This window comes from Scardinius erythrophthalmus, assembly GCF_964197995.2.
Source record: "Scardinius erythrophthalmus genome assembly, chromosome: 11".
NCBI classification, from domain to species: domain Eukaryota; kingdom Metazoa; phylum Chordata; class Actinopteri; order Cypriniformes; family Leuciscidae; genus Scardinius; species Scardinius erythrophthalmus.
This window is the reverse complement of record NC_138231.1, coordinates 5,606,253-5,627,646: the sequence shown is the minus strand read 5'-3', so window position 1 is coordinate 5,627,646 and position 21,394 is coordinate 5,606,253. Positions and strand designations below refer to the sequence as shown.

The 21,394-nt window shown below is 37.1% G+C and overlaps 1 protein-coding gene across 6 annotated transcripts in view; it reads right to left on the bottom strand.

The window, feature by feature from the left end:
- Nucleotides 1-359: 359 nt before the first annotated feature.
- Nucleotides 360-21,394, bottom strand: part of dnmt3aa (DNA (cytosine-5-)-methyltransferase 3 alpha a) — a 56,717-nt gene continuing 35,682 nt past the window's right edge. For 4 of the 6 annotated variants that reach the window (XM_081379139.1, XM_081379141.1, XM_081379140.1 and 1 more), the window contains 18 exons: nucleotides 17,216-17,449; nucleotides 11,621-11,779; nucleotides 11,436-11,543; nucleotides 11,126-11,282; nucleotides 9,784-9,933; nucleotides 9,657-9,701; nucleotides 8,984-9,063; nucleotides 8,787-8,899; nucleotides 7,904-8,087; nucleotides 7,377-7,461; nucleotides 5,215-5,360; nucleotides 5,033-5,123; nucleotides 4,313-4,461; nucleotides 3,145-3,230; nucleotides 2,983-3,052; nucleotides 2,534-2,671; nucleotides 2,071-2,189; nucleotides 360-1,104 (listed from right to left, as the gene is read on the bottom strand). In XM_081379139.1, the coding sequence (XP_081235265.1) occupies nucleotides 963-1,104; nucleotides 2,071-2,189; nucleotides 2,534-2,671; nucleotides 2,983-3,052; nucleotides 3,145-3,230; nucleotides 4,313-4,461; nucleotides 5,033-5,123; nucleotides 5,215-5,360; nucleotides 7,377-7,461; nucleotides 7,904-8,087; nucleotides 8,787-8,899; nucleotides 8,984-9,063; nucleotides 9,657-9,701; nucleotides 9,784-9,933; nucleotides 11,126-11,282; nucleotides 11,436-11,543; nucleotides 11,621-11,779; nucleotides 17,216-17,449 (2,256 nt within the window). In that variant the 3' untranslated portion in view covers nucleotides 360-962. The remainder of the gene's footprint in view (nucleotides 1,105-2,070; nucleotides 2,190-2,533; nucleotides 2,672-2,982; nucleotides 3,053-3,144; nucleotides 3,231-4,312; nucleotides 4,462-5,032; nucleotides 5,124-5,214; nucleotides 5,361-7,376; nucleotides 7,462-7,903; nucleotides 8,088-8,786; nucleotides 8,900-8,983; nucleotides 9,064-9,656; nucleotides 9,702-9,783; nucleotides 9,934-11,125; nucleotides 11,283-11,435; nucleotides 11,544-11,620; nucleotides 11,780-17,215; nucleotides 17,450-21,394) is intronic. The other 2 variants (XM_081379142.1, XM_081379144.1) reach the window with 1 other exon arrangement.

Below are 21,394 nucleotides of genomic sequence, written 5' to 3'. Positions count from 1 at the left end.
TGATCATTTTTATCAAGCTTGTACATATAAGTTCAGTAATTTCACTTAAATTGCAATGTAAATTACCTATTAATTGTCATCTAAGTGAAATTACTGAACTTAAATATACAAGCTTTATAAAACTGATCATTCTAGAAGAAAATTTCAGATGGCACTTAGAGGCTTTTGCATCTGAACTCTTCATATATATATATATAAATATATTTCATTACAATAATGAAATGTGAGGAAATTGTAAAAAAAAAAAAAAAAAAAAAAAAAAAGATTTATATTTATATATAATAAAATTTGGGAGGGAGGGGATGTTTAATTGTCATAAAAATCATGATGCGGTATATAATTTCTATTTTTTTTCTTTTGATATTGGGGTGAAACATGACCTGGCACATATTTTCCGTGAGATATATAAGACATCAAATATGTATCACTGCAGTGTTTGGCTTCCAGTGAGGACAGAACAATGACTCGACGCTTGAAAAATCGCCACATCTTTCCTAGTTAGTTCACGCTGCAACATCAGATGAGGGGTCGGGTAACAGGACTCGCCCGGTTCGAGCATCCAGAGAGCGTCTGCTTCTGTTTCACACTAGCTAACCAGCGGTTTGTGCTCTATATTTTCACGCTCGGACAAACATACACTTGCAAACTCGCTCACATTTTGTCTCTGTCAGATGTGTGAGAGAGAAAGAGTCATCACAGTTGAAACATGACCAAAAAATAAAAATAAAAAATTACAAAAACGTTGGACAATAAAATACAAGAAAATAAAAAATGTGGAGTTATGTTTTCAAATAAATATGTGAAGTGTGGCTGTCTAGTGGGTTGAATATTAATCTTAGGATAGCACCAGCCATTCACAGGCCACGAGCAAACATGAAGAACACAAGAAGGTGGAGCTTATTGGAAAGGAAAGGAAGAAGAGAGACGTCACGACGCCATCATGACGTGAGGTGGGCGGAGCTTCAGAAACAAGCGAAGTATTCCTTCAGCGGAGCGAAGAGGTGGCGAATCACAGGCACGCTCCATGACCTTCCCAGAAGCCTTTGCCTGGCGAGTCGACTCATGTTGGACACGTCAGTGTAATGGACAGGGAAGCCGAACACTCTGTAATGCACAAAGCAGTGGATTTTACCCACAAATTAAGCCTGTTTTTAGGACTATTACCATTTTTTGTATTGTGACTTTTTTATGACTTTTAATTATATATTATTTCATAATCATATTATTTTTATATAGAGTAATTAGATAATTATATATATATTTTTTAGGGCATTAAGCACATTTTTTGCATTATTATTATTATGTCATTCGTTATATTTTATATTCATTTTATTATTAAATTATCCATTATTAAAATTGCTAAAATTATTAATTTAAAATAACTAGTTTTATTTCTCATTGAAAGTGTAATGGAGTTGTTTTTTACTGGATTACTGTAATATTTACTTTAAAAAATTTTATCATTAACAACAAAAAAGAGAAAGTACAACAATGCTAAAATTATTTATGAATATTTTATAAATAAAAAAAAAAATTCAGGATTTTTTGATAAATAGAATGGTCAAAAGAAACATTTATTAACATTATAAATGTCTTTACTGTCACTTTTAATCTATTTAATCTAGTCCTTGCTGAAGAAAGTTATTTCTTAAAAAAAAAAAAATCATATTGATATAAATATATGTACAGTGATTCCAAAATGCACACTTACACAAGACTTAATTTTTTATATTATTTTATATGAATTTTATTATTAAATTACTAATTATTTAAATGATTAAATTACTAAAATTATCAAAATCTAAAATGAAAATTCCATATTATTATGAAATATAAAGTTTTTTTAGTATTGTTAATTTTTATTTATTTATTATAAACTTCAACAAATAAAAGACAGTACTTTTAAGTACTGTAAGTATTCTACAATTTAAAAGGATGGATATGAGAGTTTAGGAAAAGTATACATAAGTGTCTCCTAATTGAAATATCCTTTATTTTATACTTTCTTTTTTTCCTTTCGACTCTGGGATGAAATACTACTGGAAGCGCAGGTCATGTGACAACCCTCACCTCTCCATCTCTGTGCACCACAGGATATCCTCTTTATTGTTCATATAGACGGGGTAGTGCTGGTCTTTTCCTTGTTTTATTGAGTTGGAACGGGTCGTGATGGTTCGCACTTTGCCGAACTGAAAAACAAAGCCAGTACAAGAGTAAATCACTTCCCTGTTGGCCACCCAAACCTAGTGTCACGTAGCAAGTCTGCTGTCATGGGCCAAGAACAACCCACTTACAGGGGAAGAGAACGTCTGATTGACATGGACAATAACCAATCACTGTCTGCTTTGTTTTTATGCGACGTTTAGGGTCGTCAATCTGAAATATTTGTGCCTCAAACAAGTCCTCCAAGTGAAATCATGTCTGGATACAGTCAATAATAATTTGAAAACAAATGATTTGAATAGTTACAAACTATCCTGAACAATTCATACTGAAATCATGATCTTTTCATGTATAATAATCATAATCACACCGTGTTTGTTCGTTGGCCAGAGGAGAACTGGCCCTCCGACCGAGCCTGGTTTCTCCCAAGGTTTTGTCTCCATTCTGTCACCTGATGGGAGTTTGGGTTCCTTGCCACTGTCGCCTCTGGCTTGCTTAGTTGGGGACACTTAATATTCAACAGTATTATTGATCTGACTGTACTGACGCTGCTGTATGAGAACTGACACTGTTTTCTGCAGAACTGCTTTATATATGAAATTAACTAATTTAACATTTGATGATCTTCAAAATGAAACTGAATCAACACTGAACTGACTTGAGCTGAACAATGACACTATTTTCTGTTCAGTCGAAATGACCTCGGCATTTTCCTGTTATCACTGTAAATCTGCTTTGAAACAACCTGTATTGTATAAAGCGCTATATAAATAGAGGTGACTTGAACACACACACACACACACACACACACACACACACCTTAGCTGTGCGTCCATGTTCCAGACAGTCTTGCAGGTCGAGTTTATCATTCGCCATGGCAGTCAGTGGCCTGAAGAGAGAGAAAGTTTGTTCTGATGTTTATTTCATTTTCATTCAAACTCTACAAATAATAACTAATCTCACTCATATTGTAAATTGTACCGGTTCATTCCAGGTAAGTTTCCCCAGAAGTATCGAGCTCTGTGTGCAGCGGACACCTCCTTAGCGTCGATCATTACTGGATTACACTGGAAGCACAGAGATATAAATATATTTTCTATGAGGAAATTCAGAAAAGTACATTCATTCTTTACAAAAGGACTGTCAAGGAGAGTTTCATTAAACAGTTTTCGCAGGCCTTCAATATGTTTTTGAAAGAAGTCTCTTCTGCTCACCAAGGCTGCATTTATTTGATCACAAATACAATAAAAACAGCAATATTGTGAAACATTATTACAATTTAAAATAACTGGCTTAAGTGTGAAGATATGTTAAAATGTAATTTATTCCTGTGATCAAAGCTGAATTTTCCAGTCTTCAGTGTCACATGATCCTTCAGAAATCATTCTAATATGATGATTTGCTGCTCAAGAAACATTTATAATTATTATCAATGTTGAAAATAAGTTGTATTTACTGCGACTCCAAAACGCATTTGGATATTTGCCTGAATGTCAAAAAAATACTAATAGTATATTCAAATTTCTAAAATTAATTTTTCTTAACTGACCTAAATAAACAATTGATTTAAAAACACTTTTGTCAACAGGAAATAAAATAAATATCAATATCAGCATCCTGAATGTAACTGCATTAGTTACATTAGGTCCCACTTTATATTAAGTGTCTTTAACTACAATGAACTAACATTTAAATTAACGGTTTGATACAATGAACTTATTGTGTACACACGTTTTTACATTGTACTCGTATTTCAAAAAAATACCTGCATGTGATTAAAGAATTTCTGTAATTACATGTATAATTAGACTGTTGATCCTCCCTTTCCCATCAACCCACCCTTAAACCTACCCATACCATCAAACCTGTCCTTAAACTTACCCACATCCCACTTCAATACAAGTCAGGTTTTAATTGATAAAACAATAACGTCGAAAATTAAGATTAAAAAGTATTTACTAGGCCTACTTTGTGTTCATCAAATGTGAAATTCAAACATTTTTCATTGTCCAAATCCATTTTGTGCTCACTGTACATAAAGACTGTTACATGTACAACCACAAGAGGGCAGCGCTGATGGATAGCACACATGATTCACTTTAGGCATGAATGTATGTGTGTGTGTGTGTGTGTGTGTGTGTAAACACACCTCCAGAAAGCGTGAAATGTCTCTTTTGTCACTGACTCCCATGGCAACGACATTTTCAAACAGCCAGAAGAACGGTCGGTCGTCTCCGTTTTTGGGTCGCGCTTCGTGAAGCAGCCGGTAGAACTCAAAAAACAGACGCCCGGTGCCCTCTGCACAACACACACACAGACGAACACTTACTACAAAACAAATGCATCAATACACACTTGAGCTGCACGATTCAGGATAAACTGTAATGATTCTCCCAGGATTCTGAATAGACAACTAAACAAAACATAATTTACTTCTGACAAAATGTTAATTGCTGCAGTCTATTTAAAAAATATATTGAATTAATTTGAAGTTATTATTTTTGTTAAAACTGGTTTAAGTGAGTCACTCACCCATAAATACTACACTTGTTTCATTACTGGATGAATCAGCATTTCTGAATGAATCTCTTGAATGATTCAATAACAAGTCTATTTTTTTTAAGTCACTTGTCGCCACCTACTGGTGTAACGTTTTAATTGATACAATCTTTATTTGAAGCGTCAAGTTGTTGTCAAAAATTTACATTACATTAATCGCTGCCGTAAACATCAGTGTTTATATCTGAACTATAAACTTTTATCCCACTTCCGATAGCAAATTTTCAAAGATTAATCGTACAGCTCGAATACACACACACAGATGTTGTGGTTTTGATGCCGGAAATGGATCTCAAACTGGGTGTCGTACCGAACAGGCCTTTCCTGGCAGGGTTGACGATGGATAGATCGTTACAGGGGCTTCCACCGATCACAAGATCAAAAGGCCCCCACTCCTGAATCTAGAGACATGGGACGGCAAGCGGAGAGGGACATCAGAAGCGCGTCCAGGAGAAAACGCAGTGCGAGACAGAGAGAAAGACACATGCTCACATGCTTGCGTGTGACGTTCCTGACATCGCCCACATACATGATCCGTCCCTGGTGTCGCACGATCCCCACCGTGATGGAGTCCTCACACACCTCTGACGCCACATAGCGCTCCACCTGAATACCCAGATCCTTCAGCACCAGCAGCCCTGACAGCAAAAACACACATATTCACGCTAACACATGTGTTTGATTAAACGGATAGCTCACTGAAAATTAAAAGAAAAAAAATATGTGCAATGTTGTTATAGTTTTATTTACATTTTCTAACGTTGTGAATTGACTTTAAATTTCACTTCGTATTTACACAGATGACTCGAAACATTTATTTCTGTCAGTTAATTTTAGGTTCTAGTAGTTTTCATTTTGTTATTTAGATAACACTTAAAGAGATAGTTCGCCCAAAAATAATCATCATTTACTCACCCTCACGTCGTTCCAAACCCGTAAGACTTTTGTTCATCTTCGGAAAACAAATGAAGATCTTTTTAATGAAATCTGAGAGCTTTCTGTCCCTCCATTGACAGTTACGCAACTACCACTTTGACGCTTCAAAAAGTTCATAAAGAGATCATAAAACTAATCCATATGAATTGAGAGGTTTAGTCAAAATTTTCTGAAGAAACTCGATCGCTTTATATGATGAACAGATTGAATTTAGGCTTTTATTCATATATAAACATTCATCAGTTGTGGTAAACAGAAGCTCAAGCGAACATGCGAGAACCGATGAGGTTCATTCTCGCGTGTCAAGCAGGTTCGGTTGAGCTTCAGTTTATGTTTGTTGATAAATGTTAATATGTGAACAAAAGACTAAATTAAATCTGTTTATCATATAAAGCGATCGAGTCTCTTGTGGTGGATTTTTAATGAATAAAATAGTAAACTGTATATCAAACTAATATGTTTCTAACATCTATCATGGCCTAACATGATAACACTTTGAAACACAATGTACTAAAACGTTCTGTCCTGTGTTTTTGAATGTTGTATGTTGTGTTGCCATACCCCTTTGACTTTGGTTGTGTGAGTGTAAAAATAACAAATATGGGAAATGAAACTAGACAGATGACTAGGTTTGAACCTTGTGATTAACAAAGAAGTATTCATTAAAACAAAGTTTGCTTTACCTAAATTACATTTAAACACATACACAAATCCATCAGAAAAATGAAGCAGTACACATACAACAAAATAGAATGAAAGGAAGACAACGCGACCATAGACAAAAACTATACTATAAATACATTTCAGAAATTTATAAAATAAAAATAAATAAAAAAGACAGTGATGCACAGAGCCCTTGAGTTTACAACCTTGCCTATATGTAGGTACAGTATTCTATCAAAATGTATCCATCAGTCATGTTTTCTAGTTAAATGCTATGTTTATGAGCCAGAACGCCATTAAACGTCCAAAGTGTACGAATGATACTTCCCCCATTTCAAGTTATACTCCTCCACTTTATCAAGCAACCTATAGGACAGTTGTTCAAGGGCAGCCAGCTGACCCAGAGCGGCGCACCACAAATCCAGTGCAGGTGCAGAGCCATACCTCCTTATTCTATAAAAACTGTTGTATTCGTGTTAGCTGGTGGGATTCTCAATGGAATTGTCTGAGATCCTCCGGCCTTGCTTCTTCTTGGGAGAGATTCCCTGAGAACTGCTCGGGAACCCTTCTGGCCGTGATTAAAGCATTTAAAGGACATTTGCTGAAGTCTGTTTGTCGATCATTGCTGCGCAGCAAGAAAGCTAGTTAGGGAAGCAAATTAGTTAGGTAGACTATATATATTAAACGTCGATTGGAGAGGTTAGGGAACGTCGATTGGAGACAACCCAGGGAATGTCGATTGGAGACGACCCAGATAGTTGGGTTTAGGGAAAAATCTACCACACTCTTCAGAAAATTTGGACAAAACCGCTCAATTCATATGGATTAGTTTTACGATCTCTTTATGAACTTTTTGAAGCGGCAAAGTGGTAGTTGTGTAGCGGTCAATGGAGGGACAGAAAGCTCTCAGATTTCATTAATAAGATCTTAATTTGTGTTCCAAAGATGAACGAAAGTCTTCGGGTTTGCAACGACACGAGGATGAGTAAATAAAGACAGAATTCTCATTTTTGGGTGAACTATCATCACTTTAAGGTCTTCAGGTGTGATCTCACCTGTAGCGATGCCATCAAATAAAGAGAGCACTCTGATTGGCTGCCTCTTCTCTGCCGCTACTGGAGAATACAACCTCATTGGTTCCTGAGAGGGGAGAGATAAACAGATTTTGCTTTTTTAAACTTCCATTAGTGATATTTTAAAGGTATTTTAAAAAACACTCTGTAGTCAGTAATATTATCAATTTGAATGAATGAAGAGAACAAAACTTGAACTAAATTGAGCTGAATAATGACACCATCGTCTTCTATAGAGCGGCCGTACAGCTGAATTGAATTCGTTTCATATATGATTCATTTTGGCAACAGCAACAAAGAACTGACTCGCGCTGAATAATGACTCGACTCTCTTTTTAGAGATTGCATCATTGATTCTGATATTTTCCTGTTTATCACTGTAAAGCTGATTTTAAACAATGTGTTTTGTATAAGTCGCTTATACAAAAATATAGGCGACTTGACTTATTTTATACTTTATTTTGTAAGATGTCAAAGTTGCCAAACTGCTCTAAACTAGATGAACTCACGAAGTCCTGGTCGTGGTTGTTGGCGAAGAACAGCTGCAGTCGCGTGGTCCAGTCGTCTCTACGCCTCAGAAGCCCGGACACGTTCCTGCTGCAACACATGTAGCAGTTCCAGGGGTCTTCACGGATAGCGGCCTGTGCCGAACCGGCCCCGACCAGCAGATCCACACACTCCACACAGAAACACCTACACACACACAACATCGATTCAGAGATCTCTCTCAGGCTACGTCTACATTAATCCAGATACATTTGAAAACACATTTTTCTCTACGTTTTAAAGGTGCATTGTGTAATATTTAGGAGGATCTGTTGACAGAAATGCAATATCATATACATAACTATGTGTTCAGTGGTGTATAAAGACCTTACTTTATGAACCGCGGGTCCCCTTACATTGAAATGCACCAACATGTTTCTACAGTGGCCCTGAACGGACAAACGCGTTTCGTCACTATGTTATTATTCGTGAAAAGAAGCTAGCTAAAGACAGCGAATAAAATATTCGCAATAACAAATAGTTTTACCGAATAATTAAGTAAATCTAATTTCTTAATTTATCTTTGTAAAGAAAGCTCATTGCTTAACTGGCTACTCTCTGCAGTCTCAGACGACGACATCTTTTCCTGTCGGCCACCGTAACTTCTGTTGGGTGCAATTCGCAACCTCACCACTAGATGCTGCTAAACATTACACACTGCGCCTTTAAACTTTATTCCACACTGAGACGGCATTTTTGTCCAGCGAAAATTTAGATTATTGAAAGAAAGAAGAATGCCGACTTTAACGCTAGTTTGGATAGAGAGCGCTTTGAAATGAAAGCACTGATTTAAAATATATCCAGATTAATGTGGTCGTAGCAGGAGATACAGAAAAAACCCCATACCTGCAGCAGTTGTTGTTCCCGCACATGAGCACTTCTCTTCCTCCACAGCAGATGGTGCAGTACGACTGATAACCATCATCGTCGTACTGATACGCACACTCCAGGAAACAATTCTGCATGGGAACAGAATACCACTTCAGAACCAATCAGAAGTCAGAATGGGCTTGATTGACAGGTGGAAATGTGTGCATGTGTACCTTGCAGCTCTGGCACATGGCTCCAATAAACAGAGGATGTTCAAGAGATACGTTCTGACTTCCACAGGAAATACAGATATCTGCACACAAAAAGACTCCATGATGATGTTTGGAATAGCATGCTACTGTACCATATTATTTATGCTGTATGCACACTATGCACATTTTGTCCTATGACACTCTGACTATATATATTGTATTCCACAATGCAATGTGCTCAACTTTATGTTTCTAATGTGATAAATGAACCAGAAGTAATATCAATCAGGATTTCTTTCCTGACTGACTTCCAAAGTCAAGATATCTTATCACATTTCTTAACTTTTGGAAATACATATATTCACATTCATGCATATATTTGTAATGGTAATACTGACCACTAGCCCTTGTGTATTCCCGAAAGGAGGTTTGTGGTATCAAAATGCAGTTCTAATGTCCTAATACTGGTGGTTTACTACATACTCATGAATATGCGTAGTATGTACTTCAAGCACACAAACTGAAACTCACGCCTTGTGAAGATTCTTTGCATAGAAAATAGTTTTTTTTATGTAGAAGCAAAGTATTGATTATGCCCAAATCTATGCTAAACAGTATGTTATGTTTCAAGTGAGTTTTGTTTAAAAAGAGCAAACATCCAGGGATCAAAGGTCACATTCAACAGCAAACTCACCTTCGATATTGCGACACTTCTGCCTGACTTCATATACGAGTCTCTCTGAGGAAAACAAAACGTGCGTTAACAATCGCTGTGAAATGTGAAGACAGTTTGCTTTGGCACATGTGTGTGTTTGTGATACCTCGGGTTCCTTCATCTATAATCTCTTTTATTTTGGGTTTCTCAACACTGTTCTTCCTGGGTTTCTTGGCAGGGGGCGGAGCTGTGTACGCAGCAGCCTCAGGCTCCACCCACATCTCTGGATACACCTCAGTATAAGGGTTCCGCTCCGCTAGAGCGCACACACACACACACACACACACACACACACACAGTTACACACAAAATTGCAATGTCTCTAATATCTCGATAGTTTTTCTACGATAGCTATTAAAAGTCTTTTGCTTCTCAGATGTTTGTACTGAGAATAAGTCCCCAGTAATTCAGAAGAGATCTGTGCTCAGATTTGTCTGCAATCAAAAGTCTCTCAGGGAATCAGTAATTTATCATCAAATTTTTCCAAGACCAAATTATTAGGTCTATGCTATCCAAAAAATTATTTGAGCAATACAATCAATAATCAATTAAATTAATATATTTTTTTACATCTTTAAATAAAAAAAACTGTAATAAATATAACAAAATATAATAAATAATAAAATAATTTAATCAAAATAAAATAAACATCGTTAATTAAATTAAAACATATAATAAATAATATGACAAAAAATACTAATAATTTAATTAAAATAAAATAAATATTTATATCATTAAAATAAAAAATATACAATCAATAAATATTTATATCATTAAAATAAAAAATATACAATCAATATAATAAAATTAGGGCTTTCAACGTTAACGCATGCAATTAAAAATCCTTAACGCTTTCAAATTATTGAATGCAAATAAATGACTGAATCGTGTGAAATTGCGTCATTAACATAATTTATATCAGTTAGATTAGATTAGTTTAAAGATAAATGGTGTATGCTTAAGCGTTTAATCGCACAAAAACGGTGAGTAATTGCAATTAATTTGTTTTTTCTATTGACAGCCCTAAATAAAATTGTATAAATAATATAAACAATAATAAATTAATAAAAATTAAATAAATGCCATTAATAAAAAAAATAATAATAATAATAACAAAGATTAAAATAAATTACATTATATTGATATGTATAACTTATATCATAATATTTGATAAATGGTGCATGCTTAACTCCACGATAAGTGTGCGATTGATCGCACAAAAACGGTGCGGAGTAATCGCAATAAATATTAATTTTTTTTTAAATCTATTGAGAGCCCTAAATAAAATCAATAATAAATTCATACAAATAAAATAAATGTCATTGATTAAAAAAATACAATCATAATTATATTGATATGTATAACTTATATAATAATGTTTGTAGTAGTAATAAATTATTATAATAAACAATAAACAATAATAAACTATAAATGAAATGAGCTGGTACCTGGTGGCGGCTCCAGGCCTTTGGCCCCGGAGGGGAGGAACCCAGCGCTGGCCCATTCAATCATCTGCCGAGTCTGCAGTTCTACACTCTTCCCCGAGTCCGAGTCGTCCGCGGACACACACACAGGGAACAGTTTTCCTGCACGCGTACTCGCCGTCTGTGCAGATCCACACAAACAGCATGAGAAAATACACACATGCTGGTCTATCCGCCTATTAACATCCATGAAAACTACATGTGCAAGATCTAGTTTAGTCAAAGACATCAGTGTCACTATCAGTTGACCAGAGCAATAAATATCATGACTTGCCTGTAAAACTTCATAGATGGCTTTTCTGTACATGGGCTGTTTGTTGTAGGTGGGCTGATGATAAGATGTGCAAAATGTACTCAAGGGCAACAGCTTTTCCACACACACCTGAGAGAGGGAGGGATGTTCACTCTAATGTGTGTTATCAGCACTCATGAAGGATCCTGATTGGGCGACTGACTCACCACTGAGAATTTGCCATCTCCAAACCACATGACCCAGCGGGTTCCTTCAGCGGCCCGACTGCGACTCGTCATCCACCATGACACGATCCGCCCGGGCCACCAGGAGAATCCCCGTAACTTTCCCCAGATGAGCTCTCCGATCCCGAACCCACGGCCGTCCTGAGAAACATCAGCTTCAGTTTAAAGGGTGACTCTCGCAAAAATGCAACCTAGGGTCTTTTTGTTAATTTACCCCGAGGCGAACTTTTGTTTAAAAGCATAATTGGAATGGAAACGCCACTTTTAAGTTTGACCGTATTTTCGTTTTCGGTCAAATTGCCTTTTGAATGGGAGTGCTTGGGGCACTTCTATGATAGCATCAAAAATCGCTATTTTTAAAACACTAAGAAGGCTCGACACAACATGAAACTTTGCTCTCAGTATCACCAGAGGCTCTACACTAGAGGTCTACACAGTGAACCCGAGACCCGTTGACCCGGTCCCGGTTGAGTCTGATCTAATGACTCCGATCGCACGGGTATTACACACAATGTTAAACAGACCCGGGACCCGAAATAATAAATTCGGACCCGACCCGGACCCGGCTGATCATTTAAAATATAGACCCGAACCCGTACGGGTCCCGGGTCGGGTCCGAATTTATTACTTCGGGTCCCGGGTCTGTTTAACATTGTGTGTAATACCCGTGCGATCGGAGTCATTAGATCAGACTCGGAGAAAACCCGGTCGTGATTAGACACTGCTTGTGTTTTTTTTGTAACTTGCAACTTGTAAAATTAGGACACTCAAAATAAATTGCGTTAAAAAGCATATTTTAGGTTGATCCAGCTAGCGTGCATGTGCAGTCTCAAGCGCGTGTCATGTTTCTATGGCAACCAGTTACCAGAGCTTCAGTGAGGGACCGCCAAACCGCGCTTTAGATTTTACAATATAAATTAACCGTCTTGTTTAATCTTAAAGTTTTAGTGGTCAGATTAGGACTCGATGCAGAGCAGAGAGCACAGAGATGATAGCAAATAAATAACGTCAGCGGCCATGGCACTGAACGAGCAATCGTTATTATAACGTTAGTTCAAAAGGGCAAACAGTCAAAGTTATTATGCGAGTTAACTCGAGTCAGAATGTAAGTTAACGTTACATGTGCAAAGTTGCATTTGTCATCCGTCACCGTGACATCAAGTGGACTTTTGAAGCTGAAATAATGAGTGGATTAAAGAGCAACTTGCAGGTTAGAAGACCCAACAAGTCAATGTATAGAAAAATAATGTAGGAACTAGATTTTCTAGATTTATAAAAATTATAAATATGCTACAGTGGCTTCTGGAGTCGTTTTTGTGAGAAAATTTTACTTCCGCATCTGAAAATGGGCGTGACGGGCGAGAGTCGTGACGTAGCACGAGGGAGAGCGGTCGATTCACACAACAGGGAAATATGGATTGCAATGACATTTCGGACGCTGAGGAAATTGTTTACGGACCACAGCCATACAATTATGAGCCTGCTAGGCTGCCAAGAGAGCAGGGACAGGCCAGGATTAATGTTAGACAGAACATATTGGAACTTACAATAACAGAAACTAAGCTTTGATCAGGCGTTTGTCATGCTCATTAATATCCGCCCAGACTAACGTTACGTGATATAACTTAGCAGTTTCTCATGGAGAGACAGAGAGATATTTATTCATGATACATTTTTTGTTCCATAGGTGCTTGTGTGGGAAATGCGAGGCAATGTTTACAGCTGAGGAAAGTCAGTGTTACAGGGAGGTGGATGCATACTGGGCCTTAGTGGAAAATGCCAAACTTCCATGGTTGCAGTTAGTGTTACTACAGTAAAGCCATGGTGAATGTTGCTGATCTGTGGACACTGGATAGTTCGTTCATTCATTGCACAATGTTTATTCCTGGTTTTCACGTCAGCGCTGTTTGATTCGTTAATAACGGAGAAATGTGAATATTTCTCACTAGATCTCGCAGCGATGTTATTACTTCAGTGGCGAACTCTTTATTTACCTCGCAGTTAGGCTAGTGTTGCTTGATCAGGCTCGCGCTGCACTGGTCCAAACTGATAAACGGTCCACACAAACACAATAACGAGTAACTGTTAGCTCAGTTTCGTTCCGCTTACATTGCGTTTGCCAGTTGATGTTGTGCTCGCGCCTACATCCAGCGGGAGAACCCGAAGATGCGTACACTGAAGGAACCGCACTAGCTCTGAGTCTCACCCGGTTCTTACTTCGGTATCCCATGTTGAACTCCTTCATATCGCCGGGACGATAATCATCCGATCTGAAGTGAACGCTACACACGACCGCGTTTTCCGAAGCCGACGCGGAAGAGAAATCCCGTCTCTTCACCTGCACAACCCGCACCCAGGCACAAAAGATAGCACCGTCCTTTTTCCTGTTAGGAAACCGGTGGACTCGATGTCCTGACAGGCTGGAGTTTTTGCAAGCTCCACAAACACATACATTTACCATGACGATGATAAATTGAAATACAGTGGTGGACAGTAACGAAGTAAATGTTATTCGTTACTGTACTTAAGTAGTTTTTTTGCGTATCTGTACTTTACTTGAGTATTTCAATTTTGGAAGACTTTTACTTTAACTCCACTACATTTCAAAGTCAAATATCTTACTTTTTACTCTACTACATTTTCAAAATCAGTCGTTCCTTTTTATTTATGAGTGGATAAAAACTTAACTGGTCAAACGAGCCACAAATCACTAGCCTACAACGTGCGTGCTTTGTTTTGAACTTGCCTTGGCGCTTTCTGCGTGAACCAGAGCTGTTAAATATGAGAGTTGCGACCATAGACAGTATAAGGTTGCGACACACTAGGCTTGTTCGACTTGAACCGGAGCTGCACAGACCGATCAGTTTATGACATCGCGAGAGTGATTGAAAAGCATACAGAGCCGTCTACACTAGTACACTCTAATCGATCTCGCAGTATTTTAATATCATTCACCGAATGGTCTGTGCAGTGTGCAGCCGCTGTGATCTCGCCGCCGCGCGGTCACGTGATTCGTGTAGCTCTCAATAGTTACAAACAAATCGCGTTGCCAATGATTTTAAGCGGGGCAGAGCAATTATTTTAATTATTTTATTATAATTACTATTATTGCAGCAATTATCGGTAAATATTGACGCATAATGAGCATTGCTTATTACGTTGACATTAAAATTACTTGCATATAATAGCATTTTTTTTTCTGGGGAGTAGCAGAAACACTGCATTAATACGTTTTGGTGTTTAATTTTGGAAGGAAATAGGCTGCTCACATAACGTAGAAAAAATAAAATAAAAAAATAAATAAATTATATATATATATATATATATATATATATATATATATATATATGTGTATAAATGTGTGTGTGTGTGTATTTAATGGCATTGTGCAGGTTTATGTGAATGTATCATAACATTAGGATGTTTATAATAGGCCTATTATAACCATAGATGCTCGTGAAAAATATATACAGTAAATACTGTAAATGTATTATACCTTATGGGAACAGTCCCCTTCCGTCCAAAATTAAACACACAAAAAATGTATTCAATTCAAAAATATATATAATATAAATATATATAGAGACTAATTAATGTCATTTTATTAATAGATTGATGTGCCAAGAGTGACATTGGAGTCTTCACGTAGACTGAGTTAAGCAAGAGTCTTGTGACAAAAATTATAATAGGACATTATAGCCATAAAAAAATCATAATACTTGGATACTTAAGTACATTTGAAGGCAAATACTTTTGTACTTTTACTCAAGTGAATGTTTAAAGGCAGCACTTCTACTTTTACTTGAGTAATATTTTACCTTGAGTATCTTTACTTTTACTCAAGTACATGGTATGTGTACTTCGTCCACCACTGTTGAAATACAAAAACTACTGAAAACACACTGTCTCACGACCGCTCTTACTGAATACCAACCTACTCTGCACTGAGCTGCGGCAGAGCACAGCACACGTCTCCCTCGTGTGACGTAAAATGACGCGATGTTGAAAAAAAAGCGGCTTGTACGAGCAGTCAAAGAAACGCTCACTTTATCTACTAAATTGGTGTCATTATGTCGTTTTAAAACATTTTAAATCCTGCATTATCTTTTCATATGGTATTTTCATACACGGTTATATATTCATTTAGATTTTTTTTTTACCTGCAAGTTGCTCTTTAAGCTTGGACTTGGAATAACGAGAGGAATAACATGAATAACTTTCTTGTCGGAGGATTGTAATGCATGATCACAGCCAGTCAGGTAACGTTACAAGGAAGGGAGAGGAGACTACTAAGCTACCACGGCTTAAATTAGGTAAGACAAAAAGTTGTATTTTTCGCAACAGGTTTATTGACTTGTAATAGCAGTTTAAGGTGGAATATGTGACAATCGGGTCCAGTCGGGTCTGTGTCTTCCCGTCGGTTTCGGGTCCAGCTTTCAAATAATAGACGGGTCCGGGTCGGGTCCAGTTAGGCATTTCTCGGATCTGCACGGGTCCGGGTCCAGCTTTTGAAATAATAGACGGGTCCGGGTCGGTTCGGTTTAGCACATTACGGGTCTCTTTCGGGTTCGGGCACGAATTTTTGGACCCGTGAAGACCTCTACTCTACACATGAACTCCAGCATTGAGGACATTGTTTGTGTACACAGAGTTTACTAAAAAGAAAGGTTTTGAACAACTCACTGTCTCTGTGTCCGCCGGCATTTTGACAGTCAAAAATAGTCGATCTCCGAACGCGAATAAACTGACTCTGAATTTTAGTATTGCCTCTTATATGAGGATCCTTTTTCAAATACAAGGTCAATATTGATTTTCACTAACGACAAAACAACAAATTATTCGTGAATTTATATGGAACTGAGCTTTAGGAGCTTTCCATCTTTACTCTCCTCCATCTTTACTCTCCTCCATCTTTACTCTCCTCCCTGTTACGTTGCATTCGGAGATCGACTATTTTTGACTGTCAAAATGCCGGCGGACACACTGAAGTCCATTCTGTGTAGAAAAATCCTGGAATGTTTCCCTCAAAAACCTTAATTTCTTTTCGACTGAAGAAAAAAAGACATGGATATCTTGGATGACATCGGGGTGAGTAAACTATCAGCAAAGTGAACTAATCCTTTAATGGTAACTTTTTCATAAGCCACGATCCCAGTGTTTCTGACCCATTCAATATGACTATAAATATGACTCTTTTTTATTGGGATTACTAATAAATAAAAATATAACCAATTAAGAAATAATTTGCAATAATACTAAAAATTAAAGAAAATAATATATAATCTGTAATAATAATATTTGTACTGTTTGTTTATTTATATTAATCACAATAAATTCCCAAATGAACGTAGAAACCGCTAAAAAAAGCATCTTTTTAACCAAAACTTGAGATGCAAAAATGATCCTGATAAATGTTTTTAACATTTAATTTCATGTCAGATAACAGTTTATCTTGCATATCTAATAAAACTGAACTAAAAACCTTTCATTGTTTTTTTCAATTCAAGTCAGTACCCTATTCAAAGAGCTGTAAACAAGCAATGAAGAGTGACTCTTATTTTCAGCACAGATATTCACCTCGTACTCCAGATCCATCTCGGAGGATCTCGCCATCACCTTGTTGCCGCAGGCGACAGGAGGCGGCTCAGGCGTCATGGCAACCGTTGGGGAGGCGGGGTCAGTGTGCTGCTGCTGAGGTGTGGGTGTGGATGGGAGGTTGATGACTGGCTCCTCCTCCTCCTTCTGAGAACTCACTGCTGATTGGTCGTCCATCGTGTCACTCATGGTGGTCAGCGGGTGGGTCTTCTCCTCCTTAAAGACACGGAAACAACAAACACATGCGGTCAAAACAAGGTGTAATACAGACACAAATGATTTTTACTCGTATTGCTTGCAAATGAAAAGCAGACACGTTTTTATGTAAACTTCTTTTGCTAGCAAGACAACACACTTGATTGTATGTGTGTGTGTGTTGCAGTAAATACTGATCTGAAATCACTGTGGAAATGTAGCCTACAGGTTTTTACAGTCATGTGAGGACAAACTCTCAGCTAACAGGAGACAAGATGTCTCTGTGTGTGTGTATTAGACTCCAGCATTACTGGCATCCTGAAAATAAATGCTTGTTTACACTGACTGTAGAAATCCAACAGTTTAGACTGTTCATAGAATCACTTCATTTACACTTCAGTTCACTTGCATGATGACTCTGAGTAAATATGCATCTTCATAATCTTTGTTTCTATAGTCTTTTATTGCAAAACCATGTCGAGTTACACTGCCATTCAAAAGTGTGGGTCAGTAAAATGTAATGTTTTTTAAAGTGGTTTTCTGCTCACCAAGGCTGCATTATTAAAAATACAGTGTGAAATATAGTAAAATAACTGTTTTCTCTTTGAATATATTTTAAAATGTAATTTATTCCTGTGATCAAAGCTGAACTTTCAGCATCATTCCTCCAGTCTTCAGTGTCACATGATCCTTTACAAAAGACTAGTTGTGCTTTTAGAGTGCATGCTTTCACTGCGTGATATAGTCTATTAAAATGCATTTTAAAAAGCCCCCAAATATCCAAGATGAGGGAAAGGTAACTCTGTATGTCATTTAATATAGTTAATCAATTTCACACAAAGAGTGCCATTTTATCTCCGAATATCAGCATGATTACAAATGTGATATAGATTTTATACAACAGATCAATAAACATGAAGTTAATATTCATGAAGGTAATATTTAGTAATTTACATTTTAGACTCAATATTGAGTACTAAAATTTTGCCATCGAAAATAGTTCCAAACAAACTAAAAGCCACAGGACTGTTTCACTACTGAATGAACAAATCGTTTGAGTGAATGATTCAATGACTCACTCATTAAGACAGTCAAATGCTTCATTCCTGAATGAATCAGGTTTATTTTATTTTTTAATGAATCAGGTGTTTGAATGAATCGGTTGATGCTCAATGACTCACTCAATAACAGTAACTTGCTGCCACCTACTGGCGGTTTTAATTTCACATTTAAAATATCTTATAAAAATACTTCCAAAATATCAATATTCAACATTTTATGATTAAAACATGAAACCATTATTTATGCATTTGTAACTGCAGGTTAAATGCATGCATGTCCCTCTATGCTGCATTAAACAGTCTGTGTAAATGCATCTAAATGCCACTTCAGATGCAGCTTGTGTTTCTCCTCTGCATTGCAAAGATGTATTTTGTTGATAATGATTTCATTTGATGGTAATAGCCCTATTGTGTCTTAAACGTAAGAATTTGACACAAAAGATGATGGATACATAGAAAATCCCAGAAAATATAGATTTTTTTGTCGATATCAAACACCCCTCTGTGTATGTCTAGTCAAGAATAATTTCGTGCGTATTAGAAACGCTGTGGGTTTGGCAGGAGGCACACAGATTCTAATCATTCTGAGGATGTCAACAAGATTCCCATGACTTCGAAAACAACATTATAGATCCAGCACCACTGACTCAGGAAAGGAAAATTACAAATGAGATCTCTAATAACGGTTTCCCCTAGCCATTTTTCATTGTCAAATGTTAAAATACTTTCCTCATATCCCAAATAAATTACTTTAAGTAAACCATTTATATCTAAGTTTCGCTGAAAAGTCTATTCAAAACATTGCTCTGTTCGTTTGAGCATCCTGACAAAAATAAAAAGTTTCGTTCTCGATGCTTAGGCTTCTTTTTCAACTACCGTATGTGAGAGTGAAACTTTGATTCCTTTGAGCAGCTGTTGGTTCCTCTTGTGTAAACTTTTGCAGGAAGGTCATAAGCGCCTCATTTGACCTTTAACCCCGCTAAACGGCCAACCACAGAGCAGCTAATCGCACCGAAACAGAGACACTAAAATACAGAAAGACAGGCCTGTTTGACGGGTCAATGGAGACACATAAACTCTATAGAAGTGCAGTCCAACAGTTTTTTCCACGCGAGGGATGGAAGCAGAAGATGGACCTGGTATAAACATCCATCTCAGACGCTCAGCATTAAATAAAGGTTTAAACATGATGCATATAGTTTGGCGATCTGATCAGAAAAACAAATAATCATCACATATGCAAATGTGTGTCATGTTGTTCTCATCTGTACTCTTGTGAGATGTGTGTGTATTCTGGAAGTGCTGCTGATTACAGAATTATAATTAGATTTACAAATTCAAGTTCAAGAACATGAACACACACACACACACACACACTAGGTCAAACCCAAGTGAGCGGCCTTGCTTTTTTTGGAAAGAAATGAATACTTTTACTCTGCAAGAATGCATTAAATTGATCACAAATGAAAATAATAACATTTATAATGTTGCAAAAAATGCAAAAAAATGCATTATGGTTTTCTCAAAAATATTAAGCAGCCCAAATTCAATATTGATAATGATCAGAAATGCGTCAAATCAGCATATTAGAATGATTTCTGAAGGATCATGTGACACTGAAGACACAGATCACAGTTCACTATATATTCAATTGAAAACAGTTCTTTTAAATTGTAATATTTCTCAATGTTTATTGTATTTTTGATCAAATAAATGCAGCTTTGGTGAGCAGAAGAGACTTTTTTTGTAGTGTATTCAAATCAGATTATAAATATTTTACTTCTTTATTACAAATCATTCACCTTAAAAACATTAGCTGGAGGTTTTTGTACACCAAAACAAAACAGGTCGCAAGACGATTTGCTCTTTTAACGATTGCTACGGCTGTCATGAGCATTATGATTTCTCTCATTCATTTTTATGCGATTGTTCTGTCTCCTCCTCATGTCTGTTACAAGAGAGTTTGATCTTCGCATGCTGGAAACATAACACATAATTATGATGCACAAACACAAATTTTGGTTAAAATAATCTATTTGTTTTTAGTTTTTTATCAGAATTTTTCACAGAGCAATGCATTCTGGGATCGCATCACTCGTGATAAATATACGGCGATGCTGCATTCGAATTTGGCCAAAATTTCAGAAGGCAGCATAACGTTGCCGCCTACCTTTTGGAACGGCCTTTATTCCAATCAAACGCACCAATGATGTCTTAAAATACTCCCTAGGTAGGCAGCTCACCAGGTTCTGGAAGAGAGCAACTATCTGAGGCAGATTGCCTGGCCTCTTCCAGTCGTGTCTCCATGACGTTATAGTGGTTGTGTTGGTGGTTACCCAGCAGTCCCTGGCAAACGGCCCAGTGCACCCTGGGAAATGCGGTCTTAACAGATTACCTAATTTCCTGCTGCAGCCCACAGTACGCAAGCTTCCTAAAAACACTTCATTGGCACTCTATAAATGGCAAGTCTTTCTTTGTGCCTACAAGAGGAAATCTTTAGCAAGCTTCTCACGAAAAGTATGTGAACGTCTCCCACTATGACCCGAACACGCCCTCTGACCCCTCGGACTCTGTGACGACCCTTGGCTTTACGACAAGTTTCAAGGGCTGAGAGCTTTATGATCATGACCCAGGCGTGGACGACCTCTGACCCCATCCTCACCGTGACCCTAAAGTCTCTCAGGCTCATTTCTATACAAACGTCACTCCTGTTGGTAAAGCATTTAGACACTTTATCAAACACAGTTTGGGATTGACAATATTTTGTCATGGTTTGAAAAGAAGTCTCTTCTGCTCAGCAAGACTGCATTTATTTGATCAAAAATACAGTTATATTGTTATATAACAGTTACATAACAGTAATATTGTGAAATATTTGTGAATTTAACCCTAATACAGGTACACT